General features: G+C 38.4%; 1 protein-coding gene and 1 long non-coding RNA gene across 2 annotated transcripts in view; one reads left to right on the forward strand and one right to left on the reverse strand.

Annotated features, from left to right (window-relative positions):
- Window positions 1–19,722, forward strand: part of LOC101859617 (vam6/Vps39-like protein) — an 80,065-nt gene that overhangs the window by 11,555 nt on the left and 48,788 nt on the right. Inside the window, exons 11-24 of the mRNA XM_005090623.3 lie at window positions 500–617; window positions 1,593–1,722; window positions 2,088–2,230; window positions 3,277–3,411; window positions 4,466–4,607; window positions 5,111–5,197; window positions 5,627–5,700; window positions 6,262–6,360; window positions 7,684–7,801; window positions 9,326–9,454; window positions 9,789–9,891; window positions 11,464–11,509; window positions 12,379–12,540; window positions 13,739–13,873. Coding sequence (XP_005090680.1) covers window positions 500–617; window positions 1,593–1,722; window positions 2,088–2,230; window positions 3,277–3,411; window positions 4,466–4,607; window positions 5,111–5,197; window positions 5,627–5,700; window positions 6,262–6,360; window positions 7,684–7,801; window positions 9,326–9,454; window positions 9,789–9,891; window positions 11,464–11,509; window positions 12,379–12,540; window positions 13,739–13,873 — 1,621 coding nt within the window. The remainder of the gene's footprint in view (window positions 1–499; window positions 618–1,592; window positions 1,723–2,087; window positions 2,231–3,276; window positions 3,412–4,465; window positions 4,608–5,110; window positions 5,198–5,626; window positions 5,701–6,261; window positions 6,361–7,683; window positions 7,802–9,325; window positions 9,455–9,788; window positions 9,892–11,463; window positions 11,510–12,378; window positions 12,541–13,738; window positions 13,874–19,722) is intronic.
- Window positions 13,480–18,180, reverse strand: LOC106012851. Its single transcript, XR_004859019.1, has 2 exons — window positions 18,039–18,180; window positions 13,480–13,879 (listed from the first exon to the last, which is right to left on the reverse strand). It is a non-coding gene; the product is annotated as an uncharacterized LOC106012851 (long non-coding RNA).

The following is a 19,722-nucleotide window of genomic DNA, read 5'->3' on the forward strand; positions in this document are numbered from 1 at the left end:
CTCTCTGTCTCTCTCCATCTGCATGGCAAGGGGTGGAGCCTCACATCTTTTATATCTTTCTTTATCTACTGTTTAGTTTTTGTTTTAGTAGAGGTTTTATAGCGTTCGCAACTGCATACGGTCGTATGAGCGCAGGAAGATCAGAGGTGTTACAAGAGAGTAATGAACATAAAAAAGAAGGGGAGATAAGAACGATAGATGTTTCATAGGAAAGAAGAAGCAAACCACACCAGAGCACCCGCCAACCACCCACTTTCTTTATCTACAAGGAATGATATCTAGCCTCATATCCTCTATAACCCTTCATCTACACAGCATGGTGAGTAGCCTTACATCTTTTCTCTCTTTTACACGGAGCGGTGTGTAGTCTAACATCCTCTATGTCTCTCTCCATCTAAACTGCATAATGTGTAGCCTTATATCCTGTAATATCTGTCTCTACCTACTGAGCATTGTGTGTAACCACACATTCTGTATTTATCTCTTGTGTGTTTTACAGTGGCTCCATCTATGTGGCATCTCCCAACAATGTATGGCGTCTGGCACCAGTACCTTACTCCATACAGATTCGACAGCTCCTACAGGGGAAGGAGTTTGAACTAGCCCTCAAGTTAGCGGTAAGAAATTTATGTAATGTTAAAATATTTCATAAGTCAGTCAAGATGTTTTGATATGCATTATTTGATTGTTATCTAAGTATAATAACAATATCAGACACAAACACTAAATCTTTGAGTATATGTAACAATATAACAGATACAGCTTAGATATAAGGGTCACAGACTATCTGTATAACAATACAACAGTCACAGCGTGTGTGTATAACAATATAACAGTTACAATGTGTATGATAATATAACAGTTACAGACTATGTGTATAACAATATAACAGATAGGGTCTAGATTTGTGAGAAAATAAATATAACAGACACAACTGGTTTGGTGCATAGTCGCACAGCAACTGATGATGGAGATCCTTTATTCAGTTCAGACAGATATAAGGGGCGGGGGTTACAGGACAGGAACAGTGATCGGAGTACAGTGCAAAGGGTAATTGAAGGATACTAAATAGTGAATACATTAAAAACTATACCTGAAATGTACACTACTGAGATTTTTACTCTACTTATGTACTACCCTATATATTGCCAGTGCTATAATGTGACTTAAGGGATATGGGAATTTGTTACAGTAAGTGTTGGTACTGTCTATACTGATTCATCAAAAGTAATCCGTTTTACTGCACTTTTTAGCATTCTACTAACTTTTCACAATGAAGGAGGGACAGAATATGGAGATACTGTCATTTCTTTGCTGTGTTCCATACATCCCCTATGTCTCTCCCCATTTATATGGATTGTTAAGGATGTGGTTTTGTCATGGAACTTCTAGACTTTGAAGTAAGCCAGTGAAATATTATGTACCCAAATTCTGATTCTTTCACTCTGTATAGAGGTGGATGATAATGATATCATAATAGTTGCATTTATATATATCACATATTAATGCTCTACAGCATGCTCTTTGCATTTTACAACTTTAAGTAAGAAAAGACTAGGATATGTTTCTGATAAAAAATCGTGTCTTTTCAGGAGCTGTCTAAGGAACCTGAGAGTGAGAAGGAAAAAAGGATACGAAATATCAAGAATTTGTATGCCTTTGAACTCTTTTGCCAGAGGAGGTTTGAAGAGTCTCTCACTCTATTTGCCAAGCTAGGGACAGGTGAGAAATGATAATTATTAATGAAGTGAAAAATTGTAGCTTTGGTTAGCGAAGCTTTTTTTGTGTGTCTGATTAAAAAATTTCCAGGAAATGTTTTGGTTTTGCCATGAAAGTTTATAAGTATGGAAATTTTGGCTTCATGAGGCCAATACTGTTTTTCAAAAGTGTAGTAATTTTCTTGTATAATAAGGTTGTATTGTTTGCCTTTCACCAAATAAAAAAACAAAAAAAAAAAAAAAATTGTCCATGTTTTGAGGTTCTACATCATTTAGATATGTATCTCCATGATGATTTATCTTTATTTCTTTCAAAAGTCATAGTCGGGTTTCGTCAAATGTTATTGTACTTTTTTATTTTGTCGAAAGACCCCAGTCATGTGATCGGACTGTACCCGAACCTGCTACCTCAAGATTTCCGCAACAAGCTAGAGTACCCGGCCAAGGTTCCCGACCTGACAGACACGGAGTGTGAGAAGGGATACCTCGGCCTCATAGAGTATCTCACCCAGGTCAGTTGCATAGCCATTGTCTTATGTCATGACCATAATGATAATAATTGTTGTTATTATTATTATTATTATTGTTGTTGTTGTTATAATGATGATGATAAAATAGTAATAGTGATAATCATTCATGTTTTAATTTTTTTTTCAAATAATAATAATAATAGATCATAAAGTTCACTCCAATAGTGTTTTTTCACTAAGCAAGTGCTCAGTGCCCTTTGCGGTAATACAAAGAACAGGAGAGAGCCATATAACTTGTTTCTTGAAAATTTTTCAACGTATGAAGAAACCTTTCTGATTTCAATAATCTGAGTAAACACAAAAGTTATTGCACTGTATGTTTGTGTTATGTTTAGGGCCTGTTCACACCTGAATTTTGTTGAGAACCTGAAGATCAACCTCGACAATTGTTGTGGAACAACAACAAAAAAAAGAGTTGTCCTATCTCTTCTAGCTACTCAGTTACAGCACAACACCATTGATATGCATATTGTCCTCTCATCCGCCTGTTTGTATAGTTTGTTCTTTTAGAATCCAATCTCAAAGCAAAAGCATGTACAGTCGAAATTGTCCTGGATGACCATGCATTATAGAGAGAAAATGTGGTCATGTTGGACAGATGGATGTCTTTGACAGTGTCATTATAATACAGAAAAAAAATGAAGGGGAAAGTGGGAAGTTGTCGATTGTACCGGTGATTGTCTTGGACAGGTGGCTGTTACACCGAGTTTGACTGTAGTTTTGTTTTATTTTCTGGGGGTTTTTTTGCCTTTTGGTTGTTTTTTCTTTCTCCTTTCATCGCAACTGTACATTATATTGCATGTTTTTGCCTATTTTCTTCAGGGAAGTTTTTTGTGGATTTTTTTTTTTTAATTGAAGATTGTTTTTGTTCATTAAAGACAACAAAAAAGTATTAACTGAATTGAGATGTGGTTCTTTATATGTGCTGAATAGCTTAATTCACTAATATTTAAAAAGGTGTTTTTCATATTTATGTTTTGAATATTACAGTTTCCTGAGAAATTCAGACATTTTTTTTGCCTTTTCAGAAACGAAATGAGCTGCTGAAAGACATAGACAAAGAGATGTCTACCACTGCAATAGTGGAGGGAAATAAGACGATTAACTCTCGCAAACAGCTAAGTCAGATCATCGATACGACACTGCTCAAATGCTATCTGCAGGCAAGAAATTTTAACCTGACTAAACGATTTGTTTGAATGTCCTTTATATGTGTACCATACGATGAAATCAGATAATCGTCCAAAAAATTAAATTGGAGACATTTTTCTGCAACGGGCAATTTTTATCGAATTATTTATTTTGGTTCAACACCTTTTATGTCTATTTTAAAACCCATAATTGCATTTATTTCGCGCCTATCCATGCCCGACAGCATGCTGTATGTGCTTTACAACATTAAAAAAAAAATCAAAAGCAAGACAAAGTAAGCCAGCTGTAATATGAGACCAATAACCTCATATGCTGAAAAATTGACGATCATCTGGTTCCAACGTGTCATGACACATATGTATGTATGTATGCTTGTAGAAGATAAACTGTGGTAGAAATGCACTGTTTGAGAACCAAAACCCCAATCTAGAAATGTGAGGAGGCTTCTTTTCTTTTTCCTTTCTTTTTGAAAGAGTTAAAAGTTGGGGGCAAGGTCTTGGGTGGTTGGGGTGGGATGAGAAAAAAGTGGAAGTAATAGGATTACTTTTTCTTTTTGATCTACCTCATGTTGTTTTAAAACTGTTTCTCATTGGTTCTAGGGGAAATTGTTTTTGATGGGCGAAGTCATCGATAAACCTGAAGCTCATTTCGTCTGCCCTAGTTGCTCAGCTTATCTGCAACTATTTTCTTTATTGAAACCATCTCAATTGTTGCTGTATCGTGATATTGTCTCATGTTTTTTTTCTTCATCTTCTTTTTCTCTTCTTCATCCTCCTCCTTCTTTTTCTTCTTCTTCTTTTTCTCTTCTTCATCCTCCTCCTTCTTTTTCTTCTTCTTCTTTTTCTCTTCTTCATCCTCCTCCTTCTTTTTCTTCTTCTTCTCCCTCTATCTTTTGCAATCTTGGTTGACTAATCATTTCTCTACTTTGATACTCTTTTTTAAAAACCTATGTTTACAGTTATCCTAGTCTTTTCCAATTACCCATCTGTTCTTGGTCTATTTTCCCTTGTTCAACAAATCGTTTAAGATATTTTGCGTTGTGGTTTCTCTCTGTTTGCTCTGTAGACCAATGACGCCCTGGTAGCTCCACTGCTCAGACTCAAAGACAACAATTGTCATGTAGAGGAGAGTGAGAGAGTGCTGAAAAGAAAGGAGAAATTCTCAGAACTCATTATTCTCTATGAGAGGAAAGGTCTGCACCAGAAAGGTTAGTGTAATAGTGATGAGTAATGATTTTTTTGCAGTTTGATTGAAGTGACAATGGCAAACTTTTACAAGTTGTTTCAGTGAGAGAGCTCTGAAAGTATGCAAGATAGGAAGACTCAAGTTATATTCTGGTCGTGTGGGAAATTGTGCAATTTCATGAAAAATGCAATTTGTTATTGAATGAGGAAAAAAGAAAGAAAAAAAATTATTCTCTTTGATATCCATAGGGAAGTTTTGGGTTATGGTTACGTATCAGACATAAACGCATACTTAAAATTATTCTGATAATAAATATCACTCCTTTACTATTTAACTAACATACAACTACTAATTGGGGCAGAATAATGCTGTGTTTTCAAGCTAAAGTTATTTTATCTTGCCAATACGCATCCCATAATTGTGGACCTGGATAATTTTTGCTCTTGAGCTTTTAATTTTGTTGTTCAGTAAAATCAACGAAGAAGTTATTTTTAGAGCTCATGTCCCTGTGTGTTTTCCTGACAGCCTTGAACGTGTTGATGAAACAAGCTGCTCGGCCAGACTCTCCTCTCAAGGGCCACGAAAGAACAGTGCAGTACCTTCAGCATCTAGGTAATAGTTCCTGTATGTCACTGTCAGAGGGTGGTTAGAGGACATGGTGGTCACATTTCCCTGATCACTGAAAAAACAAAGGGTTCAAAAATGCATGTGGGCCTTTACTTTACTTGTGCTTGTCTTGATTTTAGCAATAGAAATATTGTGTTGTTCAAAATATATCTCTCAACCAATAAGACATAATAATTTAAATCTCCAATTTAACGTTATCTCTGTGGATGAAATAACAAAAATACTTTACTATTTTACCCAAGGGTACTTGGAGCATTTTAAGCATTCAAGATCTGTTAGTTGAATGGAGTAACACATTTCTGTGGTCAGTTGTGAAAGGCTTTGTGGATTGTCTCAGGTAAGATGTGTTCTAGCTTTTCTTATTTCATTTGACTTTTTACAATTTTGTTATTTTAATTCTTTATACATCCACAGGTTCGGAGCACTTACACTTGATATTTGAATATGCGGAATGGGTACTTAAGCAATATCCAGAGGATGGTCTGAAGGTAAGTTCGAAACTACTAGAAACTTTTAAAAAATATGCTTTGTTGTTGAGGAGAGGGTTTTTGATTTGGTTACCTTATATTTTTTTGCTCTTGCCTCTGAACTTGCGGTCATAACAAACAATGAGTATGTGTCTCAAACTGTTTTCTTTTTATGTGAAACGACTTGCTACTTTTAAAGAATTTTGATACCTCTTAGATTTTGGAATGCATGTACTGCTTTCATTTATTTGAAATGAAAGCTCAATTTTCACTCATCTCAAGTCACAATCCTGAGATGTGTGTAGTGTGTACTGAACCATCAATAATTTATTTATGAAGGCACTAGATATTCACGTTTAAGTTCTGTTGTAGCCTGTACAAAATGTACCAATGTTTAAACTGTTCAGATTTTGAAGGAGAACCTGCTGGTGATTTAGAAGTTTCTTCGGTATTTCAATTCAGAATGCATATTCTTTTATTTATTCAAAATAATAGCTCAGAGTTCAAACCTTTTTCAGTCATTCCCTTGTTCTGTGTATTTAGATGTTTTATTTAATACAAAGCAATGTTTCAACTGTTCAGATCTTCACGGAGGACCTGCCGGAGATAGAGACGTTGCCTCGGGACAAAGTGTTGGACAAACTAGAGAGCATCAACAGCGACTTGGCCTCACAGTACCTGGTAAGGCCTTAGCAACTCTAACTGTGATTTGTAAATATAATACGCTCTTATCAACACAATTTAGATAATTGAGAAAGCTGGATGCTTCGACCCTGACTATCAGGGCTTAACCTAGGTGAAAAGGATATGAAATCCCAGAAGACAGATATTGGTGTTACTGGATAAAAAGACTTCCCAACACGTGAATTAAAACCACATTTTCTGTGTGCAGCAGCAAATAGGCTTAGTGTTACACCACAGACTCAGACCTAAAACAACAAAGGAGGGGCAGAGGGTGCAATGAACTTTTTAAAATTTCCACTGAAACATTATTTAATAACTTGTTTACCCAGTGCTTAAGAGTTGTGAACACTCCTTTCCTTTGTACTACAGAATTGTGTCAGTGCTCAGACAGGAAAAGCTTTGTAAAAAGCTTATACACTTTTCACCTACACACAATGGAAATTGTAATGGGGCTGTGGGGTTGTTAGCTCTATTAAAGAATAAATACTCCTCATCTCCACATAGCCTGAAATTACTGTATTTGTACTTTTGGATGTGTAGCTGTCTCTATCATTCCATATTATGGCAGGGTTAATTCTGGTGAGTATGGTTTGGTAACATATTTGATGCCATTTATGCCCTATGTTTTCACATTTCTGTGATAAAGAAAGTTTCAGGACTTCCTTTTGGTACATGTCTCCCCTTTTTACATTAGCTCATGTAATCAGTCTTTGTCCTTATAGTGAATATGTCATCAGTTCCACTGTGTTCATTTGACTATGTGTGGGGGGTTGGCAGGTGTTCTGGTGTGGTTTGCTCCTTCTTTCATATCAAACGTCCGACGTCCTTATCTCTCCTCCTTCTTTTAGTCGTATGTTACTTTCAAGTAACACCCCTAATCTTTGTCATTTATTGGACTTAATTGTGTTGCAAGTGCTGTTAAACTTTTACTGAAACTAAAAACTAAATTTGAAAATATTATGATCTTCATTACAAATACAGTCGAACCTGTCTAAGATGGCCACAAATTGTTGAGGAGAAAAGTAGCCATCTTAGACAGGTGACTGTCTTACACAGTGTCTTTATAATGTAAAAAATATGCAAGGGAAGACATAGGAAGGGGTCGTTTGTACAGGTGATTGTCTAATACAGGTGGCCGTTAGAGCAGTGCCAACTATACTTACGATGGTGTAATATCAGAAATGGAGAGGTTTTTTTGTTGTTGCTGTTTTGTTTTTTCGTTCTTTTTCTCCTCCTCATGCTCATGTTTTAAAGGATTGCCAGAAATTTGTTTCCATTTGTGAGTTAAAACATTTTTACTTGCTTTGATCATTTGTTCAGGAGCACATCATTCTGGACTGCCATGATCAAAAAGAGGAATTTCACAACCGTTTAGTGGACTTGTACAGAGACAGAGTACAGAAGCTCAGGGATGAGTACGTCCACTCTCTCCCCGAAGGTTTGTTTACAGGACAGTTTGCTTCCACACCATGATGATTTGTTGTTGTTTTTTTAAGGGTAAAACTGTGCAATTTAAGATTGCTGACCGGGTAGATCTGGTACATGAGGAATAAAAAGAAAACTATAGATATCCTGTCAAATAGTTATACAGGCTGAGACAAGAAATTCCCCTCATCTATTGAGTTATTTCATTTTCGGGGGGGTTTTTTGTTTGTTTGTTTTTTTCTTTCAGTTGTTTTTTCAGTTATCTCCACAAAAAAAGCTTAATAACTAGGAAACAAAAGAAAAACGGACCCCAATACAGAAGGAAGTTTCAGACAAAAGTTAAGGAGTACATTTCGTGTCAGCAAGAGAGCTTCATTGTTACCTAAGTGGAGCAAGAGTTATGTCTGAATTACCCAATTTATATTTGGTGATTTAAAGCTTTTAATTCGACTACTTTGTGATTTCTCAAGTGATCCAGCCTTTCGCTGTGTCAATAATTTAATAATTGCTATCCATTGGGTCCATTTTTAGCTAAAAATGGAATGCAACCTGTTGCTGAGATTGTAATTCTTGATATAAGATATGAAGTTGGGGAGGGGGGGGGGTTGTTTGATGAATATTTTTTGCTGTGGGGAGAATAACTAGGAGCTCAGATTGCCTGAGAAGAGAGAAACCAAAATTGATGAAAAATCACTTGTAGAGATTAAACAAAATCGCCAGTATTCATGCTTTGTGCCTAGAGGTTCTGTGTAAGTGATTGGTAGTGTAGTTTATAGATAGTGCTATCTGTTTGTCCTCGCTACCTCCCTCTCCCTTCTTCTTTCCCTATTACCATTTGATCCTCGAAAACCAGTGGTAGTAACTGTTACAGCGTTACATTGCATCAATGGCTCTGTCTGTGGAGGGGCCTCTGTTCTTATGAGTAGTCAGGACTATGTGAATTCAAGAAAATAGTAGGAGAGTGACAGATTTGCACTCCCGTGCTCTTACGTCCACCTTCCTCCTCTTCCCACCCATCCTCTTCTCTTGTCTTATCAGATATCATGATATTACTGTTTTCTATTACCTTAAAAAAGACCTTTTCCATTTGTTAGCAATGAAATTGGCTGTTGGTAAAATTATATATATCTCTCTGACAAAACCAGGTTCTTGGGTGGGTTGTTTTTCAGAGTGGGTTCCTAGGCATGAAAATTATGGAAGAATAATTCTATCTCTTAGGGAGACTGAATTTTAAGACAGAGAGTTCTGAGGCTGAGACTTCAGCACCTATGTCCTAGTGATAAATGCTGCAAGGAATTGCTATCTGTTCTTGCTCTCTGCGATGACTTGGAGTCAACTCAGGATCAGGGCACATTTTGATGCTTAAATGTTTTAACTCCTTTGAATCAAATAATCTTAACAGTTTAGATTTTGCATGATTTGATTTTGTCTGAAGAAACGAGTTTGCAGGGTTTTTAAAAATACTAGCAGAGGCATCACAAAGTGTGTTTATAACCTTGACTTTGACCTCTATAGGCCACTCATGTTTTGTTCCCAGGTCACCCACCCAGGAAGGAGGGGGAGGAGCCCAACGAGCTTGGGGTCATGAGGAAGAAACTCATCTCCTTCCTACAGAACTCACAGTATTACATTCCAGAGCGGCTTCTCACTCGCTTTCCCACGGATGGTTAGTGTTTTACCTTGAGTGGGGACTGTCTTATCAGTGAATAATAAGGATAGTTTTTGTTTTGTTGATTTCTTTCTTAGCACAGCTGTGTTTTGTTGTTTTGTAATGAATTTCATGGATTGCCATTATTTTTTGTCCTCGTGCATAAAAATGGGACTCTTTTTTAAGATATCATTCCTGCTGAATGTTTATGTGCCCAGTATTAGCCTTAAGTTTCGTGGGAATTAAAGTCTAAATTTTTTTTTTTTATGTTTCCTTAATTAACTTTAACTCTGTGAGGAATAAAAAGTAGTTGTTTTTTGTTTTTTTAACTCAACTCTTCTGATCCTTTCAGGTTTCTTTGAAGAACGTGCAATTTTACTTGGTCGTTTGGGCCGGCATGAGCAGGCTTTGAACATCTACATCCATGTCCTCAAGGATACAAAGCTAGCAGAAGAGTGAGTGACATGTCTTTTATAAAAATCAGAAGAGTCGCTCTCCATCATAGAATTTTTATGACAACCTCTTTAAAACAGGATGTTCGTGAAGTCTGGACACATAGGGAAAGTTAAATATTTCAAAGAAACATGCGGAAAAAGTTTCAATGTTTTATTAGATTGGAATATTAACAGATACTGTCTTTAGTATGATTTCCACTATTTGACACGACAATGGATGCACTTTGCAAGATTCATGTGAACCCTATGTACCAACATTGCCATTTTTGAAGTTACAGAGTGTTCCTACCCTGTTGAGGCATTTTCATTTCAGATATAATTTGAATAAAAAAGGAAAAGGCACTGTCCTGTCACAACAGGCGATACGGTTTGTGCTGTATTGGTCTATATTGTATGTCACTCGTTGATTACACATGTGGTTAAAAGGACAAGAAAATGCTTGTTGCAGCAAGTACAAATAATAATAATAGATAGCATTTGTATAGCGCATATCCCCGCTCAACAGCAGGCTCTATGCGCTTTACACTCTATTATTATTAAGAAGTGATTAAAATTCTATGCACGGTTGGATCATCTACTTTTAGATGATGTATTTAGAACTTGTCTTGTTGTGATACGTAGAGTTGACTCTAAACTTAATATGGAACATTACACCTTTCAACTACAGTCGAAATTGTTCAAGAGGGTCACTCACCTCTTGTCAAGGAGAAAAGTGGTTGTTTTAGACGAAGGACATCTTGGTCAAGACAGATAAAAATGAAGGAAACAAACCGTTCCCTTCCGAGTTCCTAACTTATGGTGGTCTGAGGTTTAGGACTGTACCTTCTTTTTGCAGCTTATTAGTGTTGAGGATACCTTGAGGGAATCTCATACTGTTTATATATATGTATATACTGTGTGTCGTAAAAATAAGTAGGATCCCCCCTCCTTTGTTTTCATTTATTATGATGATCACTATGTGCGTCTTGAGAGATAACCTCAACCCGACTGTTACTCCCACTGCGACTCTGGATCTGTGCACCAAGTCAAATTGTTCAAAATGGGGAGGGGGGGGGAGACTTTACTATTACCAACCGTGTTTGACAAGCCTCATTGTTGTGCAACATGGAGCTTTGTATGTCAGGCTAGAGAGCACCATATTGTTTTCTCAATTTCTGATTTTCTTTCCCATGGACTTTCTTAAAAATTATGTGATACAAGTTAAGTAGTTGAAAGAATATTGGATTTACAATTGTCCCTGTTTTTTCTTAGGCATGCTCACTTATACAGATACAAATGCCCACGTACACATACATAAACACACTTTTTCTCACACACGCAGGCGCACACACACACACACACTCACATACACACACACACACACACACACACACACACACACACACACACACACATACAGACCTACAGAACACACTCTCACGTACTTTTATCTTTTCAATGCTTTTGATCACTAGATTTGCAAAATGAAAATGAAGTCAGTGATCATGTTGAGTCTCAAAAGGCCAGTTTTTGTTACGTTTATTTTATTATGTTCATGTACTGCACTGTCTCTTTTTTTGTTCCTCTATGCAGTTATTGTGCCAAAAATTATGCAAGGGACAAAGAAGGAAATAAAGACGTAAGTAATTGCAATTTTGACAAAAAATTCTATGTTACCTTTGGAAATAAATCAGTGTTTCGTTACATTCGGGTCAGACAGAAGTTTTCACTTGATGATTAGGAAAAGCACCTGTGTTCAGAGTTTCATCTGTAAATTCACTTGTCGTGTTTTTACTGAAACCACACAGATCAGAAGATCTCAAATCTCGGCGTTGTTGTCAGGTACTGTTTGAAATTAACACGTACATTCCAGTTATTCAGGTTTTTTCATTCACAGTTCATCTCTGTCATGTTTACATATCTTTGAATTTCTTGTAGTGATTTACATTACGTTACCCTTATGTCACTTGGTTAAAAGTTTTCATTGGATTTCAGTTTCAGGTCAGATTACTAGTTATTATTCATGAAACATGCTGAAATCAGTTTGGCAGTCACCCTGCATGCATTGTTCAGATGTTTACTGACTCATATATTGCGCGTCACCCAAGTATGTTTGTACTGTCTGAAAGCTAATATCATGGATATTTTTGTGTCCATGCCAGCTCATACACCAGACTGTTTGCTAAAACATCTTACCAATATGTTTATGCCAAAAAAATATTTCTCTAGATATCTCACTTGTAAAATTATTAGAAATCATGGAAATGTATGCTTCTTTTTCTTCAAGTTCCAAATCTGAAACAGACACCTGCGATCATAGTTCACCACCTCAGCTAGAGTGCTATAAAAGAATTCCATATTATCTTTGTGTTTTCCTGTCACCAATCTGTCCAAGTTATTTCAGAAGGTTATTCTTAGTCTTCCTCTGCTTCTTTTCCCTTCTTTAAAAAAAAGAAATACATCGTGTGTTACAGGTTGATCAAAAGTATTTCCCTGTTTATATCTTAGGTGTATTACTTGCTGCTGAAGATGTTCTTGGCACCTCCCGAGTCTCACCAGGCAGTAGGTGGGGCAGTAGGCGGGGCCACTGGGACTGTACTGGGCAGGAACAAAGTGGATGTTGCCCTCAAACTCCTAGAGGACCACGCCCGACAGATTGACACGGCCAAGGTCAGTCAGAGGTTTCGTTCATTTCAAATTTATGCAGTTTTCAATGTAAGTTTCAAGGTACATGTAATTATTCCTTTTTTGAAATTTTTCAAGATTTATAATGCTTTGAATGTATGTTTAGTTCTTAACTCTTTTAAACCCCATCGGACACTGGTAACGTCCAGCGGTATTAACTCTGTTCCCCACATCAGACTCAGGGTACCAGTGACAACTATTTTGTTTCATTTAGTTCTAGTTTTTACTTGTTTTTCTGAACTATTCCCGAACCAAGTTTATAAATAATGACTAAGACTTTGTTTCTTTTAGAAGTTAGAGGCAAGCTTTTGGGGTTATAATGAGACATAGTGCAGGTGACCGTTGAACAAAACTCCGGGAAACAGTTGAAATAACTCAGGGTCTAAAGAGTTTATGCTGGACATGTCGTCATGGCTCTCTTAGTTTGATTGCTATAATAATAACACCAGTGCATGCTGAGGTGTATGTTCAGTGTGCTGAAGGAAACAGGTCTGCATGCTCATTCTAGTATGTAGGGTTAAAAGTCTAAGGAATGAGAGAAGAGGTTGTTGCTTTTTAACCTGAAAAAACTGTTTAACCCTCCGAATGGCCTGTGGTGTCAAGAAGATTTCCATGATTTCACCTTATTATGTTGGAAACTACTTGAGGACTGACAAGCCATGCAAGTAAAGGCCAGAAACCTATACATTTACAGAAAGTAGAATGTACATAGGAAGAAGAGCTCATTTGTGAAGAGGTTAAAACGGTTAGCTATATTTTTAAAAACCAGGATACATTAACTGAAATAATGACTCAAATATCGGCCGATTAAATCAACTGTGACACCACAGAACTAAACTTAAGGCCAATTAATCAGCCGACACCACTTGGAAGGTTAAACTAGCCTGATATGAGTGAGGTAGTAATGTACACATTCATGTATAAACTTGATGTATTTTATTTATCTCCACCAGCATCTGCAGTGCAGGTGTTAAAAGCGATTTGTCATTTCACATAAAAGATGTAAGTTCAATTCTCGAGTTGGGAAGTTCTTTTTAATGAGTATCTCTATGTCTCTGCCAGGATCAACTTAACTTGGGTTGGCCCTGATGGGCAGAGTCGAAGCAGTCCACCTCTCAGTAGATCGTAATTGTGTAGATGGGAGCACACAACACTGACAATTTTGTTGTTCTTTTCTCCTCAGGCCCTGGAACTGCTGCCATCTGACACCAAGCTGAGAGACATCCTCACCTTCCTGGAGAATGTGATGGAGAGTCAGGCTGTTCGTCGCCGTAGCAACCAGATCCTTAAGAGCATGCTCTATGCCGAGAACTTGCAGGTTAGTCTGTAAAAAAATAGACATGATGCTCCTAGTACAAGCTGAATAAATTGTAATTGCAAATCTCCCCTGCCCCCAATATACAAAGTTTTAATGTTTTAGGAGGGGGATGCTTTGGCCCTGCCGGTCAAGGCCAACTCAGGCCAAATCGAGTACAATGTCCCAACAGGCAGACGGAGATACAGTCGAACCTGTGTGAGACGGCCACCCATTGTCAAGGAGAAAAGTGGCCATATAAGACAGGTGGCTGTCTTAGGCAGGATTGAATAAAAAGGATTTATCAAAATGAAAAAAACAACCATTCCCTTCTGAGGTCCCAACCGAAGGTAGCTGCATTGTTGTTGTTGTTTCTGTTGGTTTGTTTTATTGTTTCCTTTTTATTTTGTTGCTGATTTTTTTGCATGGGTGACAATAAAACGAAATGTGTCAGAGGAGGAAGACCGAGTGCCATGGTAAAACAAACATGTGGGTCGCCACCACTCGGAGAATGAGTGACACTTCTGTCGCAAGTACATGTTGACATCCGTTGTTACTTTGCTGCTGACTGGGTAAATAGTGACCACCCATCTCACTTTCGATTTGCTTATGAGTACTGGGCGGGGCTTATGGGTTATGAGGGATCACACGCTTACCTCACCAGCATATGAAAATTTATTGTTACCCGTTGGTCAACACTGGGAAGGGCCTACGCAGCATGATCGGTTGGAGCGACTACCTACAAGAACGACAGGTGATTGGATTATAATGGCTCATCCACAACATCAGGAGCCAGTACATAATTTATGACAAAACGTCGGGGGATGAGAGAGGTGGCCGTCTGAGACAGGTGTTATTGTTTGGTGTGATAGGGGTTCTGTGATAAAATATGATTGCCACGGCTGCGTTGGACAAGTGATCGTTTTACACAGTGGAAATTTATAGAAAAAACGCAAGGGGGGAATGGAAAGTGGCCGTTTGTACAGGTGGCCGTATTATACTGATGGCCGTCGTGGCAGGTTCGACTGTACTCAAATTAATTTTTTTTTTTAACCAAAAGGAACTGGAACTCGCGTCTTTTTTGTGCAAGGGTGAAAAACTTAACCATTCTTAGCCATTGGCAGTTAGTCTTTAAAGAACAGACACACTCCCTACACAAACTAAGGACACCAGACAATTGTGATGTTTTACAAATTTTTTTCAGTTGTGTGAAACGGTTAGTTTACTATTTTGAACTGACAGCCTTTCTAAGTTGGCTTGCTCTTCCTTGGCTTCACTGCCAAAATACCTTTAAAGTACTCACCATGCAAACAAGAGCTTTGAGTGTTTTTGTCTTTACACCAAAATATGAGTTGCACAGTCAGGATTTGTAAGTTATTAACAACAAGTGTTAAGCCTAAGGTTATTTTGCTTGAGGGTGGGGCGGGGGGGTGCTAAGGCTAAAAAAAGTTAATTCTATTCTGTTCTCTCTTTCTTTGATGTGTCGTATGAATACTGAGAGATTGGCCCTGTACACTGGACAGTGTGAAATAAGTTTGATATACATTGCATGAAATATGATATGTTTTTAGTAGATTGTTTTAACATTTTCTGTGCAATGAGACGTGCAGTGTTTGAGTAACTGAAAGAAGTGATCAATCAAATTGCATTTACATGTAAGACTTATTTAAAGTGTGGGTAACCCTTCTACTCAACTCCCTCTTTGAAGCATCTCCATCTTTTTCTGCTGGGATACTGTCTCCCACTCGGTCCAGAGTAGCCCTGGCAAGAAGGGTCAAAGTCACTCACCCCCCTTAATGATCTGATTTTGTCGATGGGGGCGTTAAAAACACACTTTTTTTTTCCTCCTCTCCAAGTGTGGGAGGCAAATGGTATAGCTGTCATCATTGTTTTGTTCAGAACATTTTGGTTAACCAGTTTGAATGTCTGTCATGTTTGCAGCCACCGGGAAACCAATGTCTGTTTTGTTTTAACGGTCAAATTGCAGTGTGCAGAAGACATGAGTTCCATTCTTGAATGAGGAAGTTGTTTTTTTTTAGTTTCTTCATCTGTGTGAAGATTAATTCAGGTGTAAAAGATTACATTAAGATTAATGGGATCCCACAGAGGGAGTAACTTCAGATACCTATCAAGGGAGTGTCATAGATGGCACGGGAGGAACAGTCTCTGGTGTCAAGACCAGGATTAGAAAAAGCTAGGGGAGCATTCCAACCTTACAGTCGGTATTGAGATCAAGATCAGGAAACTTGCTTCAAGACAAGTACAAAGTATTTTGTTGTATGAATCTATAACATGGAAACTAATAAAGCAGATGGTAAAAAAAATTATAGTCTTTCATCAAAGGTTGCCTGAGGAAGATCATGAAAATCCGCTGGCTGGACACAGTCAAAAGTGTAGTATTATGGAGTCTTAGTTAGCGACTGGCGGATTCTCTGGCTTGCTCTGGTCCTTCTTTCCGATTAAACATGTCTGTCTAATCTTTCCTCCGTCTTTTCTTTATATGTTATTCTCTAGTAACAACTTTAATCTTTGGCATTCATATGACCTATTTGTGTTGCAAGTGCCGTAAAGCTCTTTGACATAACTTTAAAAAACAACAAAGAGTCGTGTTGTAAGCCGGTATTGTGTCAACAACCCCATGGCCACTTGCGTCATAGTTTCTTTCCACGGGCCGGTTTGTCCAGGAATCTGTTCACAAGTATGCCTACAATGTGCTCCGCCTTTTTCTCGCACGCATTCTGGAAGACATAAAAGAAAGCCAAATAGCGGCGAAAAAAAGAAGAAGAAGAAGCCAGACAAACAAACAAACAAGAAACGATACTTGGATTTGGTTTGCTATCGAGACAGGCGTGAAATCTGGGCCGATTGTTGTTTACCAATGCAGCTTTTGCGGTTGAAAGAGAGACATCGTAACATAGTTGTGAGGGGGAGGGGGTGGGCGGGGCGGGGGCTTAGGAATCCTTAACACAACAGTTCTTTGTAATTCCAGAACAAACGAGGAGAAAAAATGAAGAGGGGGTGGGGTGGGGGGGGGGAGACTCTTGTTTGCAAGTTCTGACCTCGACCTCAAAGCTGTTGTTCTTTCTCCTTGAACCAAAGACGAAATAGAAAACGGGGCACAGAGTTACCGGCATTGAGTAAGAGATGGCAGTTTTGAACTGGGGGTTGTATTTGAAGGAAAAAATAGAACAGCGTTAGAGCTGATGAGGAAAAAAAAGAATAAAGCAATGGAGCTAAAAGTTAAACTCGGCTATAACCCGGTGATACTTACTACCCGTTACGTCATGTGGCGTTTAGGGCAGCAAAACACGATGATAGGATGGAAACATTGTTATGTTTCTTTTACCCAGCACTGTATAATAAATGTAATAATACATGCAATAATAATTTTTTTAAACATTAATAGTAATAGTAATAATATAATAATAAATAACAATTATTGTTTAGGGCATATACTCGCTCGTCAGCGAGCTTTATACACGTTACGATCTTATATAATAAGAAAAAAATAGTTGGGGCTGTTAGTAAAAATCACTACCTGGAGTGGATTTAAAGGGTTATTTGTTTAAATATTTTTCAGTTTTACGGCACTTGCACACACAGGTCATATTTGTGCCGAAGATTAGGGATGTTACAAGAGAGTAACTCGCACAAAAAAAATGAGAAATAAGGACTATAATAATATACGAAAATAGGAAAGTAGGAGCAAATCACACCAGAGCACCCGACAACCACCTGCGTCAAAGAGTGAAAAAGAAATTAACGAACCTTGGGAATTACGAGAAAAGAAAGAAGTGACAGTGTTCGAGTGCGGATTAAATAGAGAAAAAAAAACGGTGCCCATTACGAAAACGGTTTAGAGCGTTTTTATTTTTATTGCTTATTTTATTCATATTCTAACCCCCAAAAATGTTTTACGCTCCCACCGGCGTTATTTAGTTCATTTGGGAGACAGGCTGGGTTTTTTTTTCAACCTTGCTAGGTAGGGGCCAGCCGTGGCTGAGTGGGATGCAACATCTCAGATGAAAAACGGAGATACGCTATTAACCCTATCCGTACGCCCTAGGGTCATTTTGTACCCCCGTGGTTGTATTCTTCACATTTTAGAATACGTTTAGTGCGAAGATCTCTTTGAAACGTTCAGTATTTCTCCAAAAATAATTTTAACAGAGCACTATGCAAAGCGTACGCTTCGGATTCACAAGTAAATTTCCTCTTTGAAAGTGGTGGCACAGAGTACGCAATTAAGAACCTCCTCGCGCGTGAATCGAACTCGCGCCTTCTGCTTCCAACAGTGAGAAGCCTGAACCGCTACTCCGTAGATGCTGACTGAGTGCGTTAAAAGGACATGAACATGAAAGCGTAAGGCGGGACAGCATTTTTGGAGGGGAGGGGAGGGGAAGAGGGCTGGGCGGGCGGGCCGAGGGAAGTGAGGTGAAAAGGTCAGCGGTGCCAGAAAATGTCGCGCCGATAATAACCACTCATTTTTTCTCGCTGAAAGAGCATCATTTCGTAGTTTTTGGTGTTTTAGAGCAATAAAACAAATGTTGACGCTTGTGTATTTTTTTATAAGCCTGCAGCACACTTCGCTGTTTCTTCTACGATCGTTTACTCCTATAGAGATCGAAATATACACATGTATACATGTCCCGCGGTGTCTATTGGGTACATGTAGTTCTTATTTTCTTCACAATCGCTCGCAGAAGCATTTTAGTATTTTAGCAGTGGTGTTGACCAGAATTAGGCTGTGCAGTGTACTGTTTTGAAAAGAACCAACCTTTTTCCACCTGCTCATATAACGTTATGCAGTTGCGAGCGCCGTAAAACTCTTACTAAAGCAAACAAAACAAAGCTCGCAGAAGACACGAGTTCGATTTCATTGTGCGGTGGTTTTGTTGATGTTGGTTATTTGTTTGTTGTTTGGGTTTTTTTGGGGTTTGTTTTGTTGTTGTTTGTTTGGGGAGGGGGTTTGTTTGTTTTTGTTGTTGTTTGTTCGGGGGGTTTTTTGTCAAGTATACCCAAATTTCTGCTGGAACGTTGTTTCCCTTCCACCTCAGGTTGGCCCTGACAGGCAGGGTCGAAGCAGCCGACCTCCTAAATGGTCTAAATTGTGTCGATGATGGTATAAAACATTTCCAGTTACATGTACAACTACTCAAATGGAGAGTTCTTCCATCGTTGGGAATATCGCACTACTTGCTTTGGGGATGTTTGGGGAATTGTGGGTGATTGGCGGGTGCTCTGGTTTGGTTTGCTCCTTCTTTCGTATCAAACATCTATCGTCTTTATCTCCCCTCCTTCTTTTTTTATGTTTGTTACTCCCTTGTAACACTTCTAATCTTCTGGCGCTCAAGTGACCTTATGCAGTTGCGAGCGCTGTAAAACCTCTACTTTAAAAAAATTCAAGTTTAAAACAAAATAATTGATAAATAAGGTATTAAAAACATAGGTTGTCTCTGTACTATTAATGCTCTCCCCGTCTTGTACCTAAATTGTATGGAAGAGAGTGTAAAACCCCAGCTCAATCCCGTTCTCAGCAGAACTGATTCCATAATACGCCGCCCGATAACGATTCGAAAAAGTACAGAGCTTTTTCAAATAGTATATCTCGTTTCGCCCGCTCTCGCTGGCGCGCACGCAAAAAAGCTGGCCGGAGACGGCGTAAATGTCAGCCCGTCACTGGGGAGGACGGGGGAAATTGTTGTTTCTTTTGGGTTTTCCCTTTTCTCTGTCGTGCGGTGGGAGCGTCTGTCTGTCTGTCCGTCCGGCCGTGCTTATTATATAGAACCACAGAACTCACGGCATTGCACTCTGTCTTGTTGGAGGAGCTAACGTGAGGCTGTGTTGTGGATGCTGCAGTGACTGGTGGAGAG

Source organism: Aplysia californica, unplaced genomic scaffold (assembly GCF_000002075.1).
Source record: "Aplysia californica isolate F4 #8 unplaced genomic scaffold, AplCal3.0 scaffold00020, whole genome shotgun sequence".
NCBI classification, from domain to species: domain Eukaryota; kingdom Metazoa; phylum Mollusca; class Gastropoda; order Aplysiida; family Aplysiidae; genus Aplysia; species Aplysia californica.